Source organism: Microcaecilia unicolor, chromosome 2 (genome assembly GCF_901765095.1).
Source record: "Microcaecilia unicolor chromosome 2, aMicUni1.1, whole genome shotgun sequence".
In the NCBI taxonomy this organism is placed as follows: Eukaryota; Metazoa; Chordata; class Amphibia; order Gymnophiona; family Siphonopidae; genus Microcaecilia; species Microcaecilia unicolor.
The window spans coordinates 490,770,180-490,797,077 of NC_044032.1; the positions used below are offsets into that span (position 1 = coordinate 490,770,180).

Consider the following 26,898-nt stretch of genomic DNA (forward strand, 5'->3'; position numbering starts at 1 on the left):
GAGACAGAGTCTCTTTAGCCAATCAGTCAGTTGACTCTTGTGGCCTTTCATTCTCTTCTAGAAGGCAAACCTGTCTTCCTCCTGTTGGACAATGTGAATGCGGTGGCTAATATAAGACAAGGAGGCACTCAAAGTGCTTCACTAGCAAAGGAAACTCATCTTTTGCTTCAGTGGGTGGAAAAGCATTTTCTCCAGATCTCAGCAGCACACATTTTGGGATCCTTAAATGTCCAGGCAGATTATCTCAGCAGGAACTCCTTGGCTCCAGGGGAGTCAGAGCTGTCGTTGGCAGTCTTCCAACTAATAATCCAGAGGTGGGGCACTCCAGTTCTGGATCTCATGGCAACTCATTGGAATATCAGAGTTCTCTTGTTCTTCATCAGAAGAGGACTGTTCGGAAGGTCTAGATGCTTTTCTTTAACCTTGGCTGGAGACGGGTCTTCTGTATGTCTTTCCGCCATGTCCTCTGATTGGTAGGGTGCTTCTTAAAATTATTTGTCATCCGGATTTTGTGATTCTGATTGCCCTGGATTGGTCCAGGCAGCCATATTACATAGACCTGAATTCGGCTGCTAATGTTCAAGCTGTTTGGCTTCCGATTTCAATGGGGCTTCTTCCTCAAGGACCCATTCGAATAGAAAACCCATCTTATGGGCCTGGCTCTTGAGAGGTCAAAGTTGAGGAAGAAAAGTTACTCTGATGAGGTTATTACCACCGTGCTTCAGACACAAAAGCAATCTACTTTGGATGCCTATGCTAGGGTCTGGAGACTTTTTGTAGCATGGTGTTCAGAAAGGGCTATTTCTCCCTTCCAATCTTCGGTACCTCAGATTTGGGGTTTCATATAGGATGAATTCAAGAAAGGTCTGGCTTTCAATTCTCTCAGGGTTCAGATGACAGCCTTAGCTTGCTACCAGGGACAAGTGCTCAATTCTTCTATAGCAGAACATCCAGATGTGGTTTGTTTTTTGAGAGGGGTCAGCCATTTTAAACCCTCTTCACTTTCCTTGCCCGGAATAGAATCTGAACGATGTTATGGTCCCTACAAAAGGCACCCTTTGAGACCTTACCCTTTTTTCCTGGTGGCAGTATCCTTGGTATGTAGGATATCCGAACTGCAGGCATTATCCTGTAGAGGTCCGTTCCGCTGCTTTTCAGATGTGGCTGTCACCTTCGCAGAGTGCCTTTTACGTAAAGCAATTCATCTAAATCAGCTGTTGTTTCTTCCATCTTTTAGGAAAGAGAATTACAGGAAGAATTTTCATTTGCTGCATTGGCTGGATGTCTGACATGTGCTTCTTTGGTACTTTAAAGTCACCAATGACTTTCATCGCTCATATCATCCTTGTGGCGGGACCAAACCAGGGTAGTAATGCCTCTAAGGCAACTATTGTTCTCTGGATTAAGGAGGCTATAGCTTTGGTATATATTCTTTCTGATAAACAACCACCTTCAGCACTCAGGGCTCATTCTATGAGAGCTCTGTCAACGTTTTGGGCAGAACCTCATTCTTATTCTCTTGATGAAATATGTAGATTGGCGACATGGTCCTCCTTGCATACACTATTGTCTGGATATTTGGTCAGATCAGAATCTTTCTTTGGGACATTGGTTCTCTCAGTGGGAGTTTCTGGTTGCCACCCTGTTTGAGGACTGTTTTGCTACATCCCACAAGTCTCTGGATTCATCTGCTTTGATGACAAGGAAGGAAAATTTGTCTTACCTGATGATAATTTTCTTTCCTTTAATCACAGAAGATGAATCCAGAGTCCCACCCTACATTGGTGCAGTTGTCTGTTTTTAGTCGGTTTCTCTGTTTAGGTTTCTTCTTTCATGTTGCTGTTTCTAGTTCCAGTTGTATTTCTGTTCATTTTATTGCTGTGAGGAAGGAGAACTATTGTCTCTAATTCTTCCTTCTGCTTTGTTATGAGAAATACTAACTGACCAATGAGCATACCATCCTACATGACAGTTCTGTTTAGTGCTCTCTGTCTCCACCTGCTGGTAGATGGTCATAACCCACAAGTCTCTGGATTCAGCTGCTGTGATTAAAGGAAAGGAAATTATCAGGTAAGACACAATTTGTTTCCATGACCAAGTTGTCCCTATTCTTACAAAAAGTAGTGTTACTCTTAAGCAGTTTTTTCTTAACATAGTTGTAATGTATTAATATCTGCTTTTCCATCTTTCTTTGTGTTTTGCTGATCTGTATGCATCCCAAAGCCTCTAAGTGTTAAGAACCAGCTGCCTTGTGCATGAACTGTTGCATGCCAGTAGATGGCCATAAGTGGAAAGTCTTTCCTCCAGTACCAGCTGGGTGTGGCATGACTAAAGTGCAACTCGGGCCATCAGCAGGCACTAAGCGATAGATACTGCAACTGATATTTTCTTTTCTTTTATTTATTTGTTTTATTATACATGCTGCTTGAAAAATTTGTTAGGTAGAATGTAATTCTTGGTAAAGGTCCCATAGCATGAAATGACTGTTAAACTGTCCAAAGACAAGTTTGTGATTATTTTTTGACTATAGATGTGAAATATGATAAAGGCATTGACCAGTCAGCTGCCTTATACATTAATCTTTACGGGATCTCCTGCATGATGTTAATGGCACAATTAAGTGCCAAGGAAAATTTTACAAGCCATATTTTCATCATATAAATAGCAAGTATCCCAGTGTTTGTAGTTTGTATCAAGTATAATCTCCTATACAGTATATTAGTGGGACCCAAATGGATATGTTTGAGGGATTTAACGTGCACTCTTAGTGTCAGACCTGCTAAGCCAAAACAATTCTGGAAACTTCTTTAAAAATGGGCAAATGGTTCATGGCCTGAACTGTAAACCTTATGTAGACAGACTTCTTTTATTTATTTTTTTGGATTTTGCTCACAGCTAGTGACTAAAGGTGAATTGTTTAAAATAATGTAAAGGAAGACGAAAATAATATTCAAACATCCAGCAGTTATCAGTAAAGGAAGCTGAAGAATTATCATAGGTCATTGAAACAAGGAAGCTATACAAGGAATTTGAGAAAAATCTTTCACCGAGTGGGTAGTGGACACAGAACAGACTTGTAAAAAAAAAAAAAAAAAATTAGTATGCTTGCGACCTACACAAAGGGACTTTGGTGGCAGAGCAAGGGTGGGGAGAGGTTAATTACAGTGCTGAGGAAAAGTTTTGAACCCCTAGGATAGTCTGCTTTACCACAATTTATTCTGAAAACACAATTAGAAATTAATCTAAAACACGCGAAGCAAGAAAGATGACACAAAGGATACAGTTGCTTTCTTCCACAAAAAGATTCAACATGTATAATGTGAAAGTATTTAAACCTTTCATTCAATAAGTGGTTTAACAGCTTCTTGAATAGCAGTAGCTTCAACTGTTGATCTGTCTGTCTTATATTATTCCTGAGGAATTTTGGCTATCTCTTCCAGAGTGAACTATTTCAGCTCTGACATTTCAGCACTTCTTGCATGATCAGCTCACCAGTCATATTTCAGTAGGGTTTAATTGGGACTTTAAACTGGCCAGTCCAAAACAAAATCTCTTCTGCAGGCATAGTCGGGTTTACTTGAATGTTTAGGGTCATCATCTTGCTGCATGTCTCATGTTTGTCTCCGTTTCAACTTGTGGACAGATGACCTGACATTCTACTCTAGAATTTTGAAATTTAAAGTAGAATTTATGGTTCCATCAATGATGGCAAACTGTCCATGTTCTGATGCAGCAGAGTAGACTTATACCATGCTTAACCACCATGATTGATGGTTGAGATGAGGTTTTGCTTTGAAAGGAATTGTTTGGTTTTCATCAAAGAAATGTTCTTTATTGTGACTTAAAAGTTTCATTTTTGACTCATCAAAAGAACTTTATTCTAGAAACCTTGTGGGTCATGCAGATGCTCTTTGATGAACTTCAGATGGGCAGCAGTGCTCTTTGTTTGAGAGCAGTACTTTTTTCCTAGCTATCTTCCCATACACACCATTCCCATTCAATATTTTTCCGATGGTTGTGACATGAGCTCTTACATCAACCACAGGAAGGTCTGCAGAGCAGATGAGTTTTCACTAATTTTATGAAGAGGGCCAAATTCTGGACCTTTATATAGGACAGGATGCATTGTGATCATCTTGTTACACAATTATTTAAGTATCTGGTTCTCAGCCAGTTGTAATGAAACTAGGGGTCCACTTATGCACTGATTCTGAATTCTTATCTGATCTGTAAACGGAGTTATTTGTTTACTGGCGAGAATATATTGGTCTGGAATATTGACCCCATTGTTTTTATTTTGGTACATTGAAAATTCCATGATTCTTAAGGTACATTTACACCCTTTTTACTGAGACTGGTTTCAGTTACACAAGGATATTATGATAAGAACCTGTAACCATTATATTTAAGGTTCACACATTTTCCCAGCACTGTAAGATCTATGGTAGAATAATAGGTAGGTACCAATATGCAGACTGGCTAGATCAAATGGTCCTTATCTGCTATCATCTGTATTTCTCTGTAAGAGTTCCTGTTCTAGTTCTACTTTAATGCACAATAGACATTTGCAAATGTATACATTCTTCATGACTTCCCTCATTAAAAATGAGTTCAAATCACCTGTTAGGAGAAGGAGCCCCTTCTTGTGCCACAGCAAAGGAGAACTACAGTTGTGTCCATATTAAACTGATAAACTAAATGGTGTAAAACTTTGTCTTTCACATAATAAATGCTGCTGTGAAGCCTGGTGTGTCCCAGATGTTTCAGCGGTATTTTTCCTATATAGAATTATTGTATCATGGAATCTGCACTTGAGTGTATGGTTGCTTCCCCTTGAAAGTCTTTAATTAAACAGTGAAAAGGGGCTCTTGTACCAGGGGCGTACCCAGAAGGCTGGTTTACTGTGGGCTTGAGACCAAAGTAGGTGGGCCCAATATTTCATCTCCACTTCCCTTCCTGGTGCCTCCCCTCAAACTATAAGAAATACCTAAATTCATCTCTTCCCCCTCCCCTTTCCAACACCACCCTCCCCACCTAAAAAAAATACCTGAGATGGAGGGGATCCCCAAGCCCCATCAGCTGAAGATCTCCTCCTTGACAAGCAAGCTTTCACCTTGTTGAACAGCAGCAATGTTCTTGTGCCGTTATGTTCTTGTCCTGCCGGCCTCCACGCATGCATGAAAACTGAGCGTGCATTGGGGAGCAACAGGGGGCCAGCAGCAGCATCTCGAGGATACTGCCACTCACCAAACAAGGTGTAAGTTCATTTGGCATGGAGAAGATCTTTGGATGATGAGACTTGAGTTTTCTTTCCAGCCACATCAATGGAGTACTTACTTTGATGGACCTTGGCCCACCCGTGGCTACGCCTATGTTCTTTCTGAATATGCTGTATACCCAGGTTTAAAGCCAAAGTAGGTTTAGAGATGTATTAAAGTGGATATTTCAAACAGTGGTGTTGATCAAACATATTCAAAGATGCATATAAAATATATTCTTCAAAGATATAGCTCAAGCTCATTATTATACAATAAAGAAGCCTTATTTGCAATAATAAATGAAAATATAGGGATCTGCACAACACACAAATGTAATACATGTAAAAAATAGAGCATCTTCTAGCATTAGGCTTTTGTTTGTGAAGGATGAGATTTTAATTCTAGGTTACAGCCATAGTCAGGGTTCATTTCTATAATATAATTATATGCTTTAGTGTATTGAAATACTTGGTGAAATTTCAAAAAAGTCATTATTCTTTTTGTTACAATTCTGTATGAGTCAGATGATTTACAGTACACCAGATTTCTTATGTAGAATTTAATATTTGTTTTCAAGTTTCAAAATTTGTGGAAATTCTTAGATGTCTCTGTTTTAATGCTGTGACTGTTAAAATTAATTACTCCAGCCTTTCATTAAAGATAATTTTATCTAAGAAGATTATAATCAGTGAGTATACCATAGCTCCACATTCATTCCATTTTTTTCCTTTACAGTTGCAAAGCATTTCAAATTCTGTTGCTTTAAAAAATTATTTTTTAATTTATTGCTTTTCCTGTCTCCTGAAAATACTCAGGAAAGCATAGCATTTGCTCTCTGAAGTAGGTTTGTTTTAATGTTCAGTGCATTTGTCAAATTTTCCTAATTGATGAGGTTTTAGTATTTATATTTGTTCAGCAGCACTTGGGGGACATATATGGAGTAGAGAAGCCCCCACATTCTATCATAGATGCACTGGCAGTGTAAAACAACCTTGTACCAAAGACACAATGCAACGCTTCAAGTTTGTGTGGGATATTTTTGTAAAACTTGAGCTGTAAGTTATACAAAATGTTTGACATTGCTCTGCTAGGTTGCTGTTTAATCCCTGATACTATTGATTTATTGAGAAACTTCAAGATCATGGAAATGATGCACTCCGATGCTGTATTGTAGTTTTATTTTAATGCACAACTTTGGTGATGCCCACTCCTGCTTCCCTTCACAGTAAAGAATCTATTCATACAACCTTATTAGCAACATCACATTGCTTTCCATAGTCCTGTCATTTTCTGCGTTCAGTTTGCTTTGGTGTCTGAATATCAGAGTAGTGAATCAATGATCTCTTTTCTTTCTTCAGTATTCGTCAAATTTTAAGCTTATATGAAAGACCGTATGACTTCACAGCATACTGTTTTATTATAGATGTAGATACAGGTGTCAAGATTGTTGAAATAAAGAGTTTTGAGTTCTGAAAATTTTTTTATAACACATTTAATGTGAATAGAACTGTATAAAATTTTTGTATCATTTTGAGCTAGTAGTAGTAATTATATTTAATCAATCATTGGTTCAGTTCTCTAGCTGTTTTTTGTCAAACGCATGACCAGTTGTGAATGTACATTGTTGCTATGAATATCCTGTAATTTCCTGTAACATGCCTGACTAAACTGTTCTTGATATTACAGTGGACTAAAGAGGATGGGCATAGAACTTCTACCTCTACTGTGCCTAACCTGTTTGTTCCATTGAACACCAACCCAAAGGAGGTTCAAGAAATGAGGAACAAGGTTTGTATCTGTTTTGCCTGTGAATCTTTTAAAGTGTGTATATGTTATGTCTGTTGAAAAATTAGAGATCAAGAGCTGGTGCTATCTGATGCATTAATCAGAAACAGAATACATCTGGAAGTTCCTTATTTTAAAGATCTCTTTTTCTTCAAGGACTTTGTTTTGGTTAATTCAGACACATTAGAAATACTCAATAAAGCGTGGGAAACTCCTCTGAAATATTAGTTTTGACCTCCTTTTAAATCTGAATCAGCATGGTGGTTCTAGTGTGTTTCTTTTCTATATTTCATTCCTGAAAAACATTAAAATTCTAGCTTTAGATTTCATTGCTAGTTTGTTTTTGTATGTGACTATATAATTTGACTATTTTGAGTATTTTTGCTTAACGGAGGGGGTGGTAGGTAAGGTCTGTCCTTACTGCTGGTCTGTTCTGCCCTTTCCCTCCTTATCTCTCTATTTCTATCTCTTTCCTCTTCCTCTTGCCCTCCTGTGTACTTAAATCTCTATTGCATAAGGTTTATTTATGCCAAATAAAAAGGCAAAGGAGGAAAGACCAAGACGGTTGTTTGGACACCTGTGTGTTCATTAGGGCTGCATGGAGCAGTTGCCTGGAAGCCTCTGGCGTCCCCAGCATAATTGAGGGCTCATATGCTAACATGCCCAGAGGGAAGGGGGGCATGGTACCAGTGGGGCATGCTGTGACAGTAGTGTGGCTGGCTCCTTCTGCTCAGCCGCTCAGAGAGGTATTTCATTCCCTGGACAGTAGGGAAAGCTGCGGGGGGAGGAGTGTGGAAAATGAGGAATTGTATCAGAGCTGTGGCTCCCATGAATACCCCACTTTTCATGCCAGTGGGAGCCATATCCATTAAAATGGCTCATATATAGTGCAGCTCAGCAGGAGAGCTGATTCCTGAGGTGAAGGCTCCCCTTGGGGACAGAGGAACTCTGGCTATATTAGATCAGGTCAGCTTGGGTTAGGCAACACTTTTCAGCCAATGGTTTCTCAGGGAGATCACTGACTTCCTGCAGAAAGCCTGGCAGGTGTCTGGGCAGGCAGCAGAATATAGGCCTCAAACGCAGGGCACTGAGGGAGGGATGTCTTGCTCATGAAGGAGAAGGGCCCTAAATACCCTAGGCTTCTGTTGTCTCTGCCTGAAGAGTGGTCCTATTTCTGCCTCAGCTTTAGAGGAGGGCTGGTGGTTTGAGGAGGAGGCGACCCCCTCCCTAAGAGAGCCTTTCTGCTAAGGAGGAGGGGAGTGAGCCAGTTGTCATATAGCTATATTGGTGGCATGAGTTGTCACTCATTTTTCAGGTGGCTTGCTTCCTTTAGATAGGGGTTGCCCCAATCGAGAAGGCATTGAGTAGTGATCCCACTTGAGGGAGTCCAGCAAGTCCCCTTCCCTTCACACGGCACTATGCAGGATGGTCATCAAATGAGAGCAGCAGGGGCAGTTTCATGAGAGAGCTTTTTACTCAATGCTGCAGGAAACTTTTGATCAGCTCTTTTGTCTTCCTAAAGTGGGTGCCCTGGGAGCAGCTGTTAACCTTGAAAGATCATTATCTCAGTCAAGGGTAGCTTAGCTGATAAAATTCAGTATTGGGCCTTGAAATATATACTTAAATTGGATTCCACCAAAATTGGGTTCTTTGGTTTATCAACTCTGTATTAACCATTCCTGAGTTAATACCATTGGCTGATGGGAAAAGATTGAAGTTGGAGAGAGAATCAAGAGTCTTGAGAGTGATTCTCGATACTTCACTTATGAATCTCAGATCAAACGTTTATGGAAATGTACTTTCTATTGCCTGAGACAACTACGTTTACTTCGGTCTTATTTTTTAGAATCACACTTTGCAATAATAGTTCAGATGTTGGTGTAATCTCATCTGGATTATTGCAATTCTTTGTATATTAGGCTGAATGCAACATTTTTGTATAAACTTCAGTTAATTCGAAATACGACAGTACGTTTAATGTTTCATTTGAAAAAATTTAATAGTGTCTTTATGCTTTCAAAAGCTTCATTGGCTCCCTGTTAGGGCATGCATTGTTTTTAAATCTGTTTGCATAATGTTTCAGGTTTTATATGGTAATACCTCAGAATTGCTTATTCAAATGTTTCACAATTTGTACTTTTCTTCATCAAGATTATGTGATTATTTTTTATTAAAATCTCTGTCATTTAAGGGTATTTGATTTAAGTGCCATTTTAAGGCACTGTTTTCTTATCGGTCAGGTTCCATTTGGAACACTCTTCCTATGCAAATTTGTTCTGAGATTAATTATATGAAACTATTGGGGGGGGGGAGAACCTTAAAACTTGCTTGTTTGGTAAATTTTAATTGTACTTCAAGGGTATATGTATTTTTGTAATTCCTCATTTTGTCTGTATTATCTTTTTGTTAACCACCTTGAATCAACTGTTGGGCTAGTACAGTCTATAAATTTCTGATTAGATTAGAAAGTACTCCTCAAACATTTGTTTGTAAGTTTTTGGTTCTGAGATCTAAGGCACAATCTCTGGGGGCTGCATGGCCTTTGCACTCCTCTGATAGATCCGGAAGCTCCTGAGGCAGCATGCCTGGAGTCTGGGGTATCCTTTTTTTGAAGGACTCTTTGTATGATCAGAGCCAGGTTGATTGATTGATTTATTTATTTTTTAGTAGTGGTGCAGAGGTGGCTGTGGCTGTGAAATTGGTCAGCTAATTCAGTATCCAAGGTGTGCCTCAGCAAGCTTTCTTTTCTGGATAAAGCCCTGTTTGGGTGAGATCTCAAAGTTAAAGATTTGGACAGGCTGAGCCTGCAGAGACTCCCTGAAGACCACACCGAGTCTTCCACGAGAGTGATTTCCATGACATCAGGGAGTGGGACCGTTTTTGCTCAAGCAGGAAGGCTTCCTGCTTTTTGGTTTATTAGAGGTCATTTCAAGAAGAATCATCCCTTTTGAGGGGCCTGCGAGTCCTGAGATAGGGCTAGGCCGTTTGTCCCTAAGTCTCTGCAGGTGGGAGGGGAGGTGTTTCCTTTGCCTTTTTTTTTTATTTGGAATTGATTCATGTCACATCGGATCAGTGGGTCCTTGAGGTGGTCAGCACAGGTACACTAAGGAGTTCTCAAAACCCCTTTATGACACCATATGGTTTCCTTCTATAGGTTGGCACGCCTATAGAAGATGCAATGTTTGAGACTCTAAAGCACCTGCATCAGAGGCAGTTGTCACGGTGACACAGGAAGAGTTTGGTCGGGGACGTTATTCTGTTTGTTCTACGGTTCCCAAAAAAGGGAATGCCTTCTGTCCCATTTTGGATTTCTAAGAAGTCATTACCACTGTTTGGGTGACTTGTTTCCAAATGGAAATTCTGCGGTTGGTGATTGTGGCAGTCAGGAAAGGCAAATGTCTCTCATCACTCAACCCAACAGAAGCCTATTTTTGCATCACAATTCAGGGGTGGCGTCAGAAGTTCCTTCACTTCTGCATCCTTGATAAATACCACCAGTTCAGAGCTCTGCCTTTTAGGTTAGCTACAGCTTTGAGAATCTTCTCAAAGCTGGTAGTGGTCATAGCAGGCTCTCTATGCAGGGAGGGAATATGAGTACGTTTTTACCTAGACAGTTGGTTGATACACACAGAATCTGAAGAAAAGACCAGATCCTCCGCTTGCAGGATGGTTTAAGTATTAAGAGTCTGGGCTTGGTAGTAAACTATAGAAAAACATCACGTGCTCTTGGCATCTGGAATACCCGGGGTGAGGTTCAAAGGATTGCATGATCAGGGAGAGAAGGGACAGGCTGATTTTTTTCAACTGCAGACCTCCCAGGCCCAGATGATTCTGAGAGCCTAGAATTATCTTCAGCTTCTGGTTTCTTTGGCATTGACTCTGGACTTGGTTCCTGCTTCAGTTATGAGGTAGGTCCTTCTATCGGGGGGGGGGGGGGGGGGGGGCCTGATGACAGGAGTACAGTGTTCACCATCCCCTATGCCAATTGCAGTGTTTTGCAAATCCTGGAGTACCCTCTTGCCAGTTAAATTTTCAGGATATCCACAATGAATATGCTTGAGAGATTTGCATACAATGGAGGCAGTATGTGCAAATCAGTCTCATGCATATTCCTTGTGGATATCCTGAAAACCTGACGGGAAACACTGCCCTATTGTACCCTGCTCAAGTGCATAGACCTGGAGCCTCCCAATTGGATATTGCATTAGATGCCAAACCGTTGGGGGCTCACTGTCAGCGTTGGGTGGCACATGATCTGGGAACCAGAACAGGCCCATGCGGGTGGCGCTGGAGGAGTTTTCTTCTCTGTTGGTGGAGTCAGTAGTGAGAATTCTGTCAGGCAGTACGATAGGAGTGGCCTATGTCAGCAGACAAGGAGGCAGCACCAAGGGCCTTAAAAAGAGGGACACAGTTCTTTAATTATAAACTTTGATTAAAAAAACAGTCATTGGAGAAAGACCCGACACGGGCCGTGTTTCGGTGGTCCGCACCGGCATCAGGGGTCACGATAATGATGAAATATTTTGTAGAGTAACTCAAAACAGCTGGTAGTTGTCAGATATGTCTACAATATATATATTTTCCTCCGCATATTCTGAAAATAAATATTCATACGATACAGAGCTAGCGCTCACTTTTGGTATTGGTGTCCGGTAGATGAAAAAGTGTAGAAAATACTTAGATTTTTTTCAGGCAGCACTTGTTGGATTTGAGCAAATGGGAGCTGATCACTTAGGCATTCGAGCTGGTGGATTGGTAGGGGCACCCAGCCTTCAATTTGATGGTGTCCCACAGAATGGCAAGGTCACATGGACCTATACTCGAGCAAGGAATTTGGATGGTCAAGGAATCGATGCACTGACCCAGCTTTGGCCACAGGAAAGTCTTTTCTATGTGTTTACTCTTTCCAAAAATATTAGGACTAGGAGGCATGCAATGAATTTCCTAAGTAGTGTATTTAAAATAAATCTGCGAAACAATTTCTTCACTCAATGTGTAATTAAACTCTGGAATTCATTGCCAGAGAATGTGGTAAAAGTTTGCTTAGCAGGATTTTAAAAAAAGGTATGGATAATTTTTTTTAAAGTATATAAACCATTACTAACATAGATGTAGGAAACTGCACTGCTTATTTCTAGGATAAACAACATAAAATCTGTTCTGGGATCTTGCAGGTGTAGGACCTGGATTGGCCACTGTTGGAAACAGGATACTGGACTTGATGGATCTTCGGTCTGTCCCAGTATGGCAATGCTTGTTCTTATTTTCCTCCCTGGCTGCTTATCAGCTGTGTCCTGCACAAAAATGGAATCTTCCCTGACTTTTCCTAGATATCCTGGTGGTTCCAGATTAGCCTTGGCAGTCATAGTATGCCAGCCTGATCAGACTTGTAGCAGGGGATCTGCCCTGATTTCCTTGGGGGTAAGGATTGCTCCACCAAGGTCCAGTGATCTCAGAGAATCTGGACCCTTTTTGGCTTATGACCTAGCCATTGAAAAGCTGAGATCAAAGCACAAAGGTGATTATTCTTCAGTGGTATCCACACTCGTGAATATATGAAGGGCCTTCATCTGTCTGGCTTATAATATGGGTCTGGCATGTGTTTGAGACCTGGTGTGAGTGTCATGGTTCCCCGGAGCGGCACACGGACATTCCTATGGTTCTGGCTTTTCTGTGAAGACGTAGTCAGCATGATCTGACTTTTCCCAAGGTGCAGGTCATGGTTCTGGCCTGTTACTGAGGTCAGGAGAAAGGTGTCTTTGATGGCTCATCTATATGTGGTATGGTTTTTATGTGGGGTGAAGCAGCTGCCCCTATTGTTGCCAGTTGGTGGTGCCACACTGGGATCTTGCCTTGCCTGAACTCATTAGCATATCAGTCTTTTAAGCCTTTGAAGCACACCATTAACTAAAAATTGATGTTGAAAGTTGTGTTCTTGGTGGATGTTTGCTCAACTAGGTATGTGTCTGAGTTGCAGGCTGTTTCTTTGAGATCAATATCTACCTTTCTTGGCTGACTTGGTCTCTGCCATCTTTTTTACCAAAGTAGTTTTGCTTTTCCACCTGAAGTTAATTGGTCTGCCTTCCAGCCTTCTCTAGGGAAGACCTAGATGGCTTCAAGACCCTGCATTCTTTGGACATTTGCAAGGTGTTGCTTCGGTACTTGAAAGCGACAAACCCTTTTCTTAGGTTGGATCATCTTTGTCCTACAGAGTGGGTCATTTAAAGTGGAGGTGACGTCTAAGGCCTGACATTCTTGATGGATTAGGGAAGCAATTATATATTTTATTTATTTGTTACATTTAGAGCAACTTATCTATTGAATCAGATTAGAGGGTTCCGCCCAGTCTTTCTGGTGTACTCCAAAAAGGGTCCAGGTGATGTTCTGGGCAGGAAGATATATGCAGGATGGTAATATGATAGTTGCATAGTTCTTTTTTATCAGGCACCTCCTGCAGACGAGCATTCCAGGCATCTACCTCATAACTGAAGCAGGCTTTCTTCCCAGATCAGAGCAGACACTAGAATACGTATCATCAGAATTGTCATTAACAGAACAAGTTTCTCAGCTTGTCTGTTGTGGTGTTAATGAGCCTTATGATAGCCACAGCCATTATCTCACCAGATAAAAATCACTGGATCCTTCACGCCCTTCAATAGTGGGAAATGCACAATACCAGGGACTCATGTTCCAACAACCACACCATCAAGTGGCTTAATTGTGGATTTATTCAATATAGGAGGGGGAGCTCATGTACCATTCTTTTATATCTAGGGAGGCTGGTTGAAAAGGGGAAAAAATCACATCAGATCTTCCTAGTCCTTTGCACTCAGATTTTTGATATTATGGTGTTGGGAAACAGAATCTTGATCCAGATGGACAACTAGATGACAGTGTTTTCTAGAAACAAATGAGGAGGAGCTGGATCTTACATCCTCTACAAGGTTTGCTGATGGTCTGAGTATTTCAATTACGTTACATTACACATTAATCTTGTATTTCATAGAAGCCTTCGCAGTTCAGGGTGTGTTACAAAAGACTAAGAACTGAGTCAGTTTGGGAATTTACAATTCAAGTACAATAAGTTATAAACTCAGCCTACAATTTTTTTTTTAAAGAAATGTTTTCAATTGTTTTCTAAAAGTCAAGTGATCCTTAGATGACCTGATTGTTGTGGGAAGTAAATTCTAAACCAAAGCAGCCTTATACAATAGGCATGAGGCCAACTGTTTCCCATAGACGGTCGGTAGCCCAACTGTTTGGGGAGGCTAAAGGGGGCGGAGCTTAGCTCCATACGCTCCGTGGCAGCGACGTCAATGAAGAAAAAGACTACAGGCTCGCCGCCAGCTTCTCCCTTCTCTCTGCACACAGTGTCCCGTGATGCATTTCCTGTTTCCGCGAGAGAAGGGAGAAGCTGGCGGCGAGCCTGTAGTCTTTTTCTTCATTGACGTCGCTGCCACGGAAATAAAAGATGAAAATGCGCGGGGCAGGAGGGTGGGCTCCACAACAAGCGGAAGTCGACGATTCGGCTGGGGAGGCTTAGCCTCCCCAAGCCTCTTATACGGGGCGCCTATGCTGTTTCCTAAGTTTAATCATATCCATTGAAGGAAATCTCAAAACTACCTGATCCCAATCTAATTATCTATTTATTAAAGAGAAAAACTCTGCCAAATACAATGGAAGATCCCCATATAATGCCCTAAAAAAACATAATACATAATTTACAATGAGACCTTGTGACTAATGGTAGCCAGTGAAGTTTAGCAAGGTAAAAAGATATGTTCTCTGACTGCAAAATGTTGAATTGTTTGAAGCTTTTTTAGGACCTCATTCTTTCAATCAACATAGATTGTGTTGCAATAATCCAACTTGGAAAGCAACAAAGATTGCACTGTGATCCTAAAATAGTGTAATTCAGAGTTTCTGCTTATTGCTCTTAATTTTCTTAATAGAAAGAAGGAGCTCTTAATCACCTTATTAACCTGATTTAACATAGTTAGCTGACTATCCATTTTAACTCCTAATATATGTGGTGAACTCAGACTTAAAGGTATTACTCCCAATGACAAAAGTCTCTTTACCTTTTATGTTCTTTGGTGAACCTAACCAAAGAAATTTCATTTTACCTTGATTTCAAGCAGAATCATGAAGCCCGCCCTTCTATAACCTCCACACATTTTAAAATTTCCATTATCTCTTCATAACTCTTTGAGAAAGGCATCAAGATAGTGTCATCCGCATAGATAAAGGTATATAACTTTAAACCATCAAGGGCCTTACCCTAGTGGTTGTAACAGCAAGTGAAATAAAATTGATGAAAGAGGTGACCCCTGTGGGACCTCACATGTTGGATACCAAACATCAGACAAGACACCCTACATCTTGACCCTATAACTGCGACCGGTCAAAAATCCCCTCAAGCAATCCAACACTGCACATTGTGCACCAGAGCTGTCCAACATAAGCAACAATAAATCATGGTCGACAATTAAATTGAGTAATAGTAGTACTTTGTGACAACAGATGTTTCTCATGTGCCGTCAGAGATCCTAAGACCGTCTGCATGCTGTACCCTTTCCGAAATCCTGACTGAGATGGATGTAACAGATTATATTATAATATGCCAACTGTTTCATGACTTTATCCCTCCATAATTTTTGTCAGCAATGGTATAGAGGCTACTGGCCTATAATTTGAAATTTCCTGTAAGTTTCCTATATGATTTTTTTTTGGTATAGGAATCAAAATTATTTCACCACAAGTTTTAGGAAAAATACTGTCACTTAAATAATAATTAAACCAAGCAGTTAGTTCAAATAATTTTTATTGATGATATTCAGAAAAGGAACCAGTACGTTGCATGAAATACTGAAAAATATCATCTAAAATTTTTCAAAGAAGTAGAAACCCCAACTTCCCACCCTACCTCCCACCCCCCTTCTCAGTACATACTGACTTGACTAACAGAGTAAATCTCTCCTTATCATATTGCTTACAAACTTGAATCAGTTATTCTCAACCTTACAACTGTTATACTGTTACATTGTTTCTATCCCATCTCTATCAATCAAGTCATAGTGTAAAAAAAAAAGGAAAATAAAATCTAATATTCTACTAATAATCTAGAATGGAGGACAATTATGAGCCTATTTGACTGGCTAAGTCCGGTTAAAACGAATTATAACTGGAAGGGGCTTGGTTTCTTATAGCCCCACTCTTAACACTTAACATCCTACACTCCAGAGGGGGGAAACAAACTACAAATCAGCGATCCCTTAAAGGGAATTTATTATAAAACTAGGAGTCCTCGAGGGTAAAGCCTGTATATATGGTTCCCAGGTTGTAAGAAATTGCTTTAGTCTCTGGAGGGGGGGGAGGATCCAGTCACCTAGCTTTCCTGCTCAATATGCAAGCTTTACAAATTAGTTGTTGTGCATCTCTACCTTGTAGTGAAAAAAGTTCATATTTATCTAAAAGTGCACCAAGGGAGAGAGAGCGATATCTGTATCTTTAACAGATTTTCCAAATACTAGAATATGGCAAACCAAAGTGCCTTAATCTTAAGGCATTCTCAGAGAGAGTGGAAGAATGAGCCCATCTGTTGCCCACATTTCGAACAGAGAGGCTCTGCCGCACATCTCTTCATAAATATTTGGGTCTTGGTCAAGTATGCCCTATGTAGGACTTGATACTGACATACTTGGAGATTTGCGTTTACTGTTAACGTTGGTATACGAGAGGACAAGATTGAGATGCCCCAAATCATGTGCCCAGCGTGGTCTAATTCTCTCTCTATCTTTTTGAGGAGTCAGTGTCGTAAGTGCCTTTATAAAGACCTGAAACTGAGAGTCGATCTCCCGGGACCGATGCAAAGAATGTCCTAATACGCTAGCCGTGTCGAGCCCCCAGTGCCTCATCATGTAAAGTGCAGATATAGTGTGCCAATTGATTATATGCATATGTATTGCTAAAGTCTATGCCAATACCCAAGGCTCCGAGGTTCAACAGAGAGCCTTTCGTGTCTAGAACATGCTCCAGTCTCTTAATGCCCATGCTTGCTCACTGCCGAAATACCAAATTCTCAGAGCCTGGGGAGAGTAGTAAATTGCCTTGAATAGGCAATAAATTTGATACATTTGAGTCTACTCCCTAATATCTAGTCAAGTCCTTCCAAATTTCCCGTAGCGGCCGCAGTAATATACTATTTCGAAAACATGCTGGAATTACCTGTCGCGGGGCCTGCAGCAGAAAGTAGAGATGACATGGACTAAAGTAATCTATTTTCTAATTGTCGCGGGGTATAATCTTGCCCATCCATAAGCCAGTTGCCTAAATGTCGTAGCAAGCAAGCCTGGTTGTATCTGCGTAGGTCTGGTATTCCTATGCCTCCCTCTCTCCAGGAGCCCATCATATGGTGTATTGACAATTTAGATTTAGTCTCTCTCCATATGAACCTTCTCAGCTGTTTGTGCAAGAGTTTCAAGTCTTTTTTAAGAAAGCGCAATGGTAGCATTTGTACAACGTACAGCCATTATGGGTACTCAATCAAGCGAAATAATTGTATCCTACCGTGTAGAGTGAGAGGCAAGGATCTCCAGTTACACAAGTGCCCTGTCGTATTATCTAACAGCCGAATGATGTTGGGTTGATATAAAATAGATACTGTCATAGAGAGCTTTATCCCCAAGTATGTAAAAGAGTCACAAACCCATCGGAGAGGAAAGCCTGTCCCCCATCCTGTCTCAACATATTTGTAGAGGCCAATGCCAGAGATTTAGAAAAATTTAATTTGAATCCTTCCAAATCTCCAAATTCCTGAAATAACTCCAAAAGTTCTGCCAGAGATTTCTGTGATTTGATGAGATGTACTAATAAATCATCCTCGGAGGCTGAAATCGTAAAAATAGATTACCCAATTAGATACTCCAGATATCTATGGATGTGAACAAATCTCTCTAATAAGGGGATCTAAAGATAACACAAAAAGTAGAGGTGACAGTGGGCATCCCTGCTTCGTACCTCGGTGTATAGGAAACAATGGTGATCTCTTTCCATTAACTCACATAAATGCCTGTGGGTCAGAATACAAGGTACCTACTGCTTCCCTGAAAAATCCTCCTATGCCCAGTTTCTGCAGTACTTCAAAGAGGTACATTCATGCCACCTGATCAAAGGCCTTCTCCACGTCAAAGCTTATCAGTAGAGAAGGCGTCCGACTTTTCTCCACGGTCTCTAGGGAAGCTAGAATTGACCTGATATTCCTGGCGACGGAGATATTAGGTCTGGAAGTACGTGAGACAATCTATTCGCCAAACTTTTTGCATATAGTTTCACATCACAGTTTAGGAGAGAGATGGGTTGGTAGGACCCTGGATCTTCAGAGTTCCTGCCTGGCTTCAATAATACGATCATTTCAGCAATCTTAAAAGATTCCGGTAGATCTCCGAATTTTGCCATTGAATTGAATAGCTTAAGAAAGGGGGGTTTTCACCTGTTTATAAAAAAATTTATAGAAATCCGTACTGTATCCATCTGGACCTGGTGTCTTATGGAACTTGCTCTGTTGTACCGCCAACAAGAGGTCTTCTTCTGTAATGGGGGCATTTAAAAAGTCCCGCTATGAGGGCAAGATTTTAAGTAGAACTAAATTGTGCACGTATAGGTCACTGGTACTTCATTCATAGAATTTCTTAAAATGGGCTGATATTTTGGCATCCGATCTAAGGTATCTGCCCTCTGAGTCTCGCAGCTACACTGTGCTAGATGCTCCCCTTCCACCTCGGACTAAGCACGCCAACTGGCTGCCTTGTTTCCTCTGATGGCATAATTCTTTTAACTCTCTCTGGAAAACCAAGAGGGCTTTTCTCGAGGTATCTGTCTTGAGTGGCCCCATATTGAAGTCATTGATGACGCATCCAAGCGGAGTATTTCTCTATCTCTAATTTTCCGAACTCGGGCTCTGTAAGAAATTAGTTTCCCTCTCATTACGGCCTTTTCGGTTTCCCAATAGAGGCCGTGCTGGTGAACATGTTCCCCATTATAAAACGCAAAATCCTCCCACCTCTCTCGGAGAAAAGCATGGAATGTGGTATCCCAATAAAGATCTAAGGGGAATTTCTAGGCTCCTTTCTATTGTTTTCCAGCACCTACTTCAACTGCAACCATATGAGAGTATGATCTGATACCTCACATGGTCCAATCTCTGCAGATGGGTTTCTAGGAAAAAGAGCGCTGGACAAATGCATGTAATCTCTAAGTGTATGGTGTAGTACTCTCCACACATCAGGCAGCGCAAAGAAAGGGCAGGCCTCTGGATTATTGTCTTAGCTCTGGGCCATGGGTGTAGATTTATCCATCTGGGGGGTCATATACCAAATTAAAGTCTCCTCCCAGAATGATGTTGCCCTCCTGGTAAGGAGTCAGAAGGCCAATTAGCCCCCGTTAGAATTTCTGTTCAAAGACATTGGGAGCATAAATATTGCATAATACCAGTGATTGGCTTTCCAGCATGACTGAGGTTAGAACATATTTTCCCTCTGGGCTACGTTTAATTGATTTAATCTGTACATTTAATCCTTTTCAAAAAAGGATCATTACTCCTGCCCTTCTCTGCACTGCTGGGACCTTTACTAGGTGTCCCACCCATCCTCTTTGAAATGTCAGATGAGTTTCTTGCAGAAATGCCACATCCAATTTATGGCGTTTCAGAGCTTGCAGTATCTTCATTCTTTTAATCAGTGAGGAGACCCCCCCCCCCCCCCCCCCCCCCGATTCCAAGAAATTATCTTGTGACCCCAGGGAACCATAGATTATTCGTTCATCACAGTAAGCATTGCTGTAACCTTGATAAGGGTACCCCCCCCCCCCCAGCCCTGGGTGCCCCCTCCACTGCTAAGCTGACAACTCCCCCACTTGTAAATGCTTCCAAAATCAAAAGCATAAACCGTTTCACATTCATACTAGCCCTCCCCAACCTAACCCCCTTCCCCCCATTCCCCCTCGCAGAACAATATTCTCCCCACAATCTGAGATACTCTCCTTAAGGATTCGATCACACCGAGCCCATCCCCCTCCCCCTCCCCCTCCCCCAAGCATTTCAAAGATAAGGAAAGATTTTCAATTGAATGGTGCAGTTGTGTTCCAAGACTTTAGGTTGTGCTGTGATTCCCAATATCATTGTCTGAGAGCCGTGGCTTCCATCAACATCTTGTCTCCGACTGCCATTAAGTATCACTCTTCACAGTTCTGGTCTCTACCTTCTGTCCAAGATGATGCTTAGTTATAAAAAAAGAAAAGAAAGAAAAAAAGAAGGTCTAACCGATACCACAGTCTCCCTATGATAGTCTTACCCTTGATATAAGCAGTTTTGGAAAAGTCTTCAAGCCTTCAGTTCCCCCTGCTGATTCTGACTCCAGCTGGGTAGCATATTACAAGCTGTAAAGTAGTAAATTTAAAGCGAATCGGAGAAAATGTTTCTTCACTCAACGTGTGATTAGGCTCTGGAATTCGTTGCCGGAGAGTGTGGTAGGGGCGGTTGGCTTAGCAGAGTTTAGGGAAGGTTTGCTTCCTGAAGGAAAAGTCCATAGACCATTGTTGAATTGGACTTGGGGGAAAATCCACTATTTCTGGGATAGGCAATATAAAATGTTTAGTACTTTTTTGGGATCTTGCCGGGTATTTGTGACCTGGATTGGCCACTGTTGGAAAACCTTATTCACTTGTTCAGAACCCTTATTTTATCATCCTCACTTTAATATTCCCTTATCTCTTATTTGCCCTGTTTGTCTGTCCTAATTAGATTGTAAGCTCTGTCGAGCGGGGACTGTCTCTTCATGTTCAAGTGTTCAGCACTGCGTACGTCTAGTAGCGCTATAGAAATGATAAGTAGTAGTAGAATTCCAATATCATGCATGCAATCTCTAAAGAAGCCCGTTGGCTGTTGTTTACAACAAAAGTCCACACTCCGGCCTCAACAGCATCAGACACAAAGAGTCCAAACCTTCTGGTGTCAGGTGGTATTGAGGTAGCAGTTTGGGAAAAGGCTTCAAGCCCTCTGTTCCCCCTGCTGATTCTGACTCCAGCTTGGTAGCATATTGCAAGGCCTCTGCAGATGACGTGAAGAAACAGGCCTTACCTGCATGAAGTATTTTCAAATGCACTGGGTAAAACAAGGCAAATTGTATTTTTTTCATATGCAGCATTTTGCAAGTTACAGAGAATAACCGGTGTTATGTGGCTACCACTGCTGAAAAATCTTGAAAGCAGAGAACTTGGTGGTTTTCATAATGCAGTGCTCCCACCAACCTCAGGGCCCTTGAGATTTCCTGCTTATGCACGTAGTTAAGCAGTTTCAAGATTACAACTCTCGGCCGGTACTCCTCTGGTCTGACCAGACCTAGGCGGTGAGCACATAAGAATAGCCAAACTGGGTAAGACCAGTGGTCCATCTAGCCCAGTATCCTCTTTTCCAAACAGTAGCCAAGCCAGGTCACAAGTACCTGGCAGAAACCCAAATCATGGCAACACTCTGTACTACAAATCCCAGGGCAAGCAGTTGCTTCCCATGTCTGCCTCAGTAGCAGATTATGGACTTTTCCTCCAGGAATTTGTCCAAACCTTTTTTAAACCCAGAGATGCTAACCGCCATTAACACATCCTCTGGCAAAGAGTTCCAGAACCTATTTTTTGAGTGAAAAAATATTTCCTCCTATTTGTTTTAAAAGTATTTCCATGTATCTTCGAGTGTCCCCTAGTCTTTGTACTTTTGGAACGAGTAAAAAATCGATTTACTTTTACTCGTTTTACACCACACAGGATTTTGTATACCTCAATCATATCTCCCCTCATCCATCTCTTTTCCAAGCTGAAGAGCCCTAACCTCTTTAGCCTTTCCTCATACGAGAAGAGTTCTATCCTCTTTATCATTTTGGTCACTCTTCTTTGAACATTTTTTGAGATATGGCGACCAGAACTGAGGGCAGTACTCAAGGTGCGGACACACCATGGAGTGATACAAAGGCATAGTGTTTTCGATCTTATTCACCATCCTTTTCCTAATAATTCTTAGCATCCTATTTGCTTTTTTGGCCGTCGCCGCACGCTGAGCAGAAGATGTCAGTGTATTATCTACAACAACACCCAGATCTTTTTCTTGATCGCTGACCCCCAACAAGGTGGACCCTTGCATCAGGTAACTAATTTGGATTATTCTTTCCAATGTGCATCACCTTGCATATGTGCACATTAAATTTCATCTGCCATTTGGACGCCCAGTCTTCCAGTTTTCTTCCTGCAATATTTCACAGCCCACATATGTCTTAACAGCCTTGAATAGTTTTGTATCATCCGCAAATTTAATCATCTCACTCATCGTTCTGAATTCCATACTGTTTATAAACATGTCAAATAGTACAAGTCCCAATACAGATCCCTGTGGCACTCCACTGTTCACCCTCCTCCATTGACAGAAATGACCATTTATCCCTGCTCTCTGTTTTCTGTCCAGTGACCAATTCCTAATCCACACCAGAACCTTGCCTCCTATCCCATGACTTTTTTAAATTTTCTCAGGAGTCTCTCATGAGGAACTTTATCAAAAGCTTTCTGAAAATCTAGATACACTACATCAGCTGACTCACCTTTATCCACATTCATGCCTTCAAAGAAATGAAGCAAATTGGTGATGCTCAATCTTTATCGGGCCCTCTGTTGACTGTAATTTTATAGTCTCGGGCAGCTATGTCTCCAAGAAACCTTATAATTCAGAGTCTTTTATCGTCTCCAGGAGGCCATGATTTTCCAAATCTTCAATCTTAGATTCTAAATGATCTAACTTTTTCTGCAGTGTTTGCTGCTGGTTTTCCTGTTGCTGGCATTTATCTTCCACATTGGAAAGTCTCTGCTGGTAGCCCGTCAAATCAGTGAGTAGACCTATTTTTTGTCCATCTCTTCCAATTTGTCCAAAATTTTCTGTAGTTTTTGGTTGACTGAAGATTCCAGTAGCACCAAGACCTCTGCAGCTATTTCTGCTGCCCATGCAGAGCCCACAGACGACGCAACTGAGGAGCCATTCTCTGCCATCTTGCTCTCCCCTTCGCAGCCTTGAGTTCCATTTTTCTTCTGGGCTTTTGCTGACGTGCTCGCAAATAAAAATAACTCAAAGTTGCTCTTTTCTCCTTCCAGGTGCTTTCACCATTAGTGGCTGCTATAAAATGAGTTTTAGCAATGATCCTGTAGCGGCTTAGGGCTAGATGTTAATCATGGGGCCCGGAAGCTCCACTCTGCTGCTTCCTCTCACTAGCCTAGCATCACGTGATCCCCCTAAGCCAAAAAGTGAATACATCCAAAAGAAGTGGAGAGACATTTCATTAACCTTACAGGGCAAGCATCTAAGAAACATGTAATTTTTGCATAACAAGTTAACAATCGCCTAACCTCATTGATTTCTGTAGCCTCAAAGTGATTCCAGGATCTATCCATCATTATCTCTGATTTTCATTTTAAAATTGGAAATTCTGAACCCAAACCACATGCCCTTAACTTTCCAATCTTATGTTTAAAAAAAGGTGCTGAATCATTAGAAGATAGTAGAATAAGACCTTTTGGTTTGATCAAATGGTCCACATTAGTCAAAGAACTGACTAATTTAAATAACATTTTCACATAAATTTTTCTACACCAATTAATTTTGAAAAATATTCTTTTCAATTTAAGGGCATATTTATACGTGAGACTTGCCTGTCTTCAACTTTTCTTATTATTCTCTATTGGGCATGTCCTCTAAACTCTCTCTAACCTACATTTCCGTTTCAACAATTTCAATTCATCATACCATTTTACTGACTCCCCTATTCTAATTCTCTTCTGTTTCCAAGGGGCAATCTCATCTAGTACTTTTTTTTTTTTTTAACTAAAATCATTCCAAACATCAAAAAAATCGACTATATTAAAATTACCTAAAGAAATTGAATCACCTTTTTTTCCCCAAAATCAGTATAATTTTACCTCTAGTGTTATACACAGGGTACGTAATACATTTATTTCTTTTTATATTTGATTCATTCCACCTAATTGTAAAATCTATCAAATAATGATCTGACCAAGGTAGAGGCTTACAAGAATTAAATTCAAATAAACAATCTTGGGATCCAGAAATAGCTAAAAAAGTGTAATTGATGGCCTTTCTCATGTGATCTTAAAAAAGGCCATTCAATGCCAAGCCAGTTCAAAATTTCATGAAAATCAATAGTTTTTGAATCTTCAATCTGATCCGAGTGTAAATTAATATTTCATAATAATAAAACAGCATTAAAATACACTCTATTCCTTACTATAAAATTAATAAAAACCACTTGCGCTGATGACGATTTCACACGTGGGCAGTAAGCTATCATGCAACAGATCTTTCCCATTAAAAAATCATCCCTTATCTCACAAGCTAAAATCTATAACTCCGAAGTACTTATTGAATCTCTAATTTTGACATCCAAAAACTCCTTATGGATAGTTAATAAACTCCCCCCCCCCCCACCCCCATTTATAAAGTCTGGGAACATGTTAAATTTTGTATCCAAAAGGCACAAATCAGTCTAGGTTCGTCTGCTGAGGTTAACCAAGATTCAGTTGCAAATAATATTCCAACCTGATTTTCAATTAAAAAATCTTTCACAATCTCTACCTTATCTAGAACAGATCTAATATTAATGTAGAAATATGGTATTAGAGTAAAAGATATGTCATCATCCTCACATGTTATAACCCTCAGAGTTTGCTTCCTAGGGATACTACTACCCGTTCTTCTATATTCCTTAGTTCATCTATTATTTCTCCTAGTAATGATCGACTTTATTTCTTGAGGCATAACATTTTGAGCAATCTGTCGGATTGACAATATTGCTAAATCTGCTAGTATTACTCTTAAATCCCAGGTGAGCTGTTACATGGACTGGAATTGGTAAACCAAAAAAAACATCTGTTATCTGCCCTGATCTCTCTACAACAAATCAATAGGGAGAAAAACACCAAATAATGCATTTTCAAAATTGACTAAACCAGTTATTATTACCAGTCAATTGATGTACCTTGAAACAACATAAATTTCAGGTGTGCAGAATATGGTTGTAAAGAAGAACCTAGAAAAATGAAAGCATTATACGTTAAGGAGGACCTTGAACAAACTAAAAACACTGCAGGACACAAAACACATCATGGACCCTATGGCTAGAAATTCCATATGTAAAGGGGAAAAGGATAGAGAGAGGAGTGTACTGTCCACTTGGCCTGGATGAACAGACAGATGCAGAAATGTTATCAGAAATTAGGGAGGCTAACAAACTGGATAACAAAGTAATAATGGGTGATTTCAATTATCGTATATACTTGGAATATGTAGAATATAATCTCCTGAATATTCAAAACAAATTCTACAATAATCAACCGTAAGTGTTCAAGGGTGAAGGTAAACTCCTTGTGATGAAAGATTGTGGAGAAAAAAAAGACCTCAGTGAATACCGATCACTCCTCTTTGTAAAGGACACGCCTTTTAAATAGAGAGGAGACCTCCTTAATCATTAGTCTTTGAAATAAAAACCCACTGACCGCAATACCACCTTACAATTTCATAGTATGCATCCAGACCACTGCAGAACGAACATACCTTTTGCTCAATTTTTAAGATACAGACGAATCTGTTCTTCTAGAGAACGATATCAACATCATGCTAATACTTTGGAAAACAAATTGTTAAATCATGGTTATCCCAGAAAATTGTTATCTACAGCCAAGAAGAGAGCGTACCACAATCATATACCACAATCATAGGGAGTGGTTGTTACAACCGAAAGTGGAGTCGCAAACGAAAGAAGAGACAACCTGAAAATTCTTGGAGTCACCATTGATCGAAACCTCACACTCGAAACTCAGGTGAAGAACACTAGGAAAAAGATGTTCCACTCCATGTGGAAACTCAAAAGAGTAAAACCTTTCTTCCCGAGATCCATCTTTCGTATCCTGATACAATCAATGGTAATAAGTCATCTGGACTACTGCAATGCACTGTATGCTGGCTGCAAAGAACAGACCATTAAGAAACTACAAACAGCCCAAAACACTGCTGCCAGACTCGTATTTGGAAAACCAAAATATGAAAGTGCAAAACCCTTAAGAGAGAAACTCCACTGGCTCCCACTTAAGGAACGGACCACGTTCAAATCTGCACGATAGTACACAAAATCATCCACGGAGACGCCCTGTCCTACATGCTAAACCTCGTGGACCTGCCTCCCAGAAATGCCAAAAGACATCCCGAAAATTTCTTAATCTACACTTCCCCAGTTGTAAAGGTCTAAAATACAAACTTGTTCACGCGACCTCCTTCTCCTATATGAGTACGCAGTTGTGGAACGCACTACCAGCTAACCTGAAAGCAATCGACGAAATATCCAACTTTCGTAAATCCCTGAAGACGTACCTCTTCAATAAGGCCTACAAAGAGACCCCATAGCTTAACTATACCACCTCACCAATCCACTCTAATCCGAAAATCATCTTTCTATACCTATTTTATTAATACTTCTTTCCATCCTTAATCTCTTTGCATCAACAATTGTATCTGACATCCTGGTATAGCATTACCATAACAGACCTCTGTAAGCCACATTGAGCCTGCAAATAGGTGGGAAAATGTGGGATACAAATGCAATAAATAAAAAATAAAAATAAATAAATATTGACTTTTGTGACCAAATTTAATTACCACTCTAACATCATGTCTAAAATTGTAAAAAGGTATTTACCTTTATTGCGAGTACATCCATGTCTGCAAAACCTTAGGTTCCTTTTTGCATATCAGAGAAGT

General features: G+C 40.5%; 1 protein-coding gene across 4 annotated transcripts in view; it reads left to right on the forward strand.

Annotated features, from left to right (window-relative positions):
- Nucleotides 1-26,898, forward strand: part of ADD1 (adducin 1) — a 293,072-nt gene that overhangs the window by 153,142 nt on the left and 113,032 nt on the right. For all 4 annotated transcript variants that reach the window (XM_030191131.1, XM_030191128.1, XM_030191129.1 and 1 more), the window contains exon 11: nt 6,945-7,046. In XM_030191131.1, the coding sequence (XP_030046991.1) occupies nt 6,945-7,046 (102 nt within the window). The remainder of the gene's footprint in view (nt 1-6,944; nt 7,047-26,898) is intronic.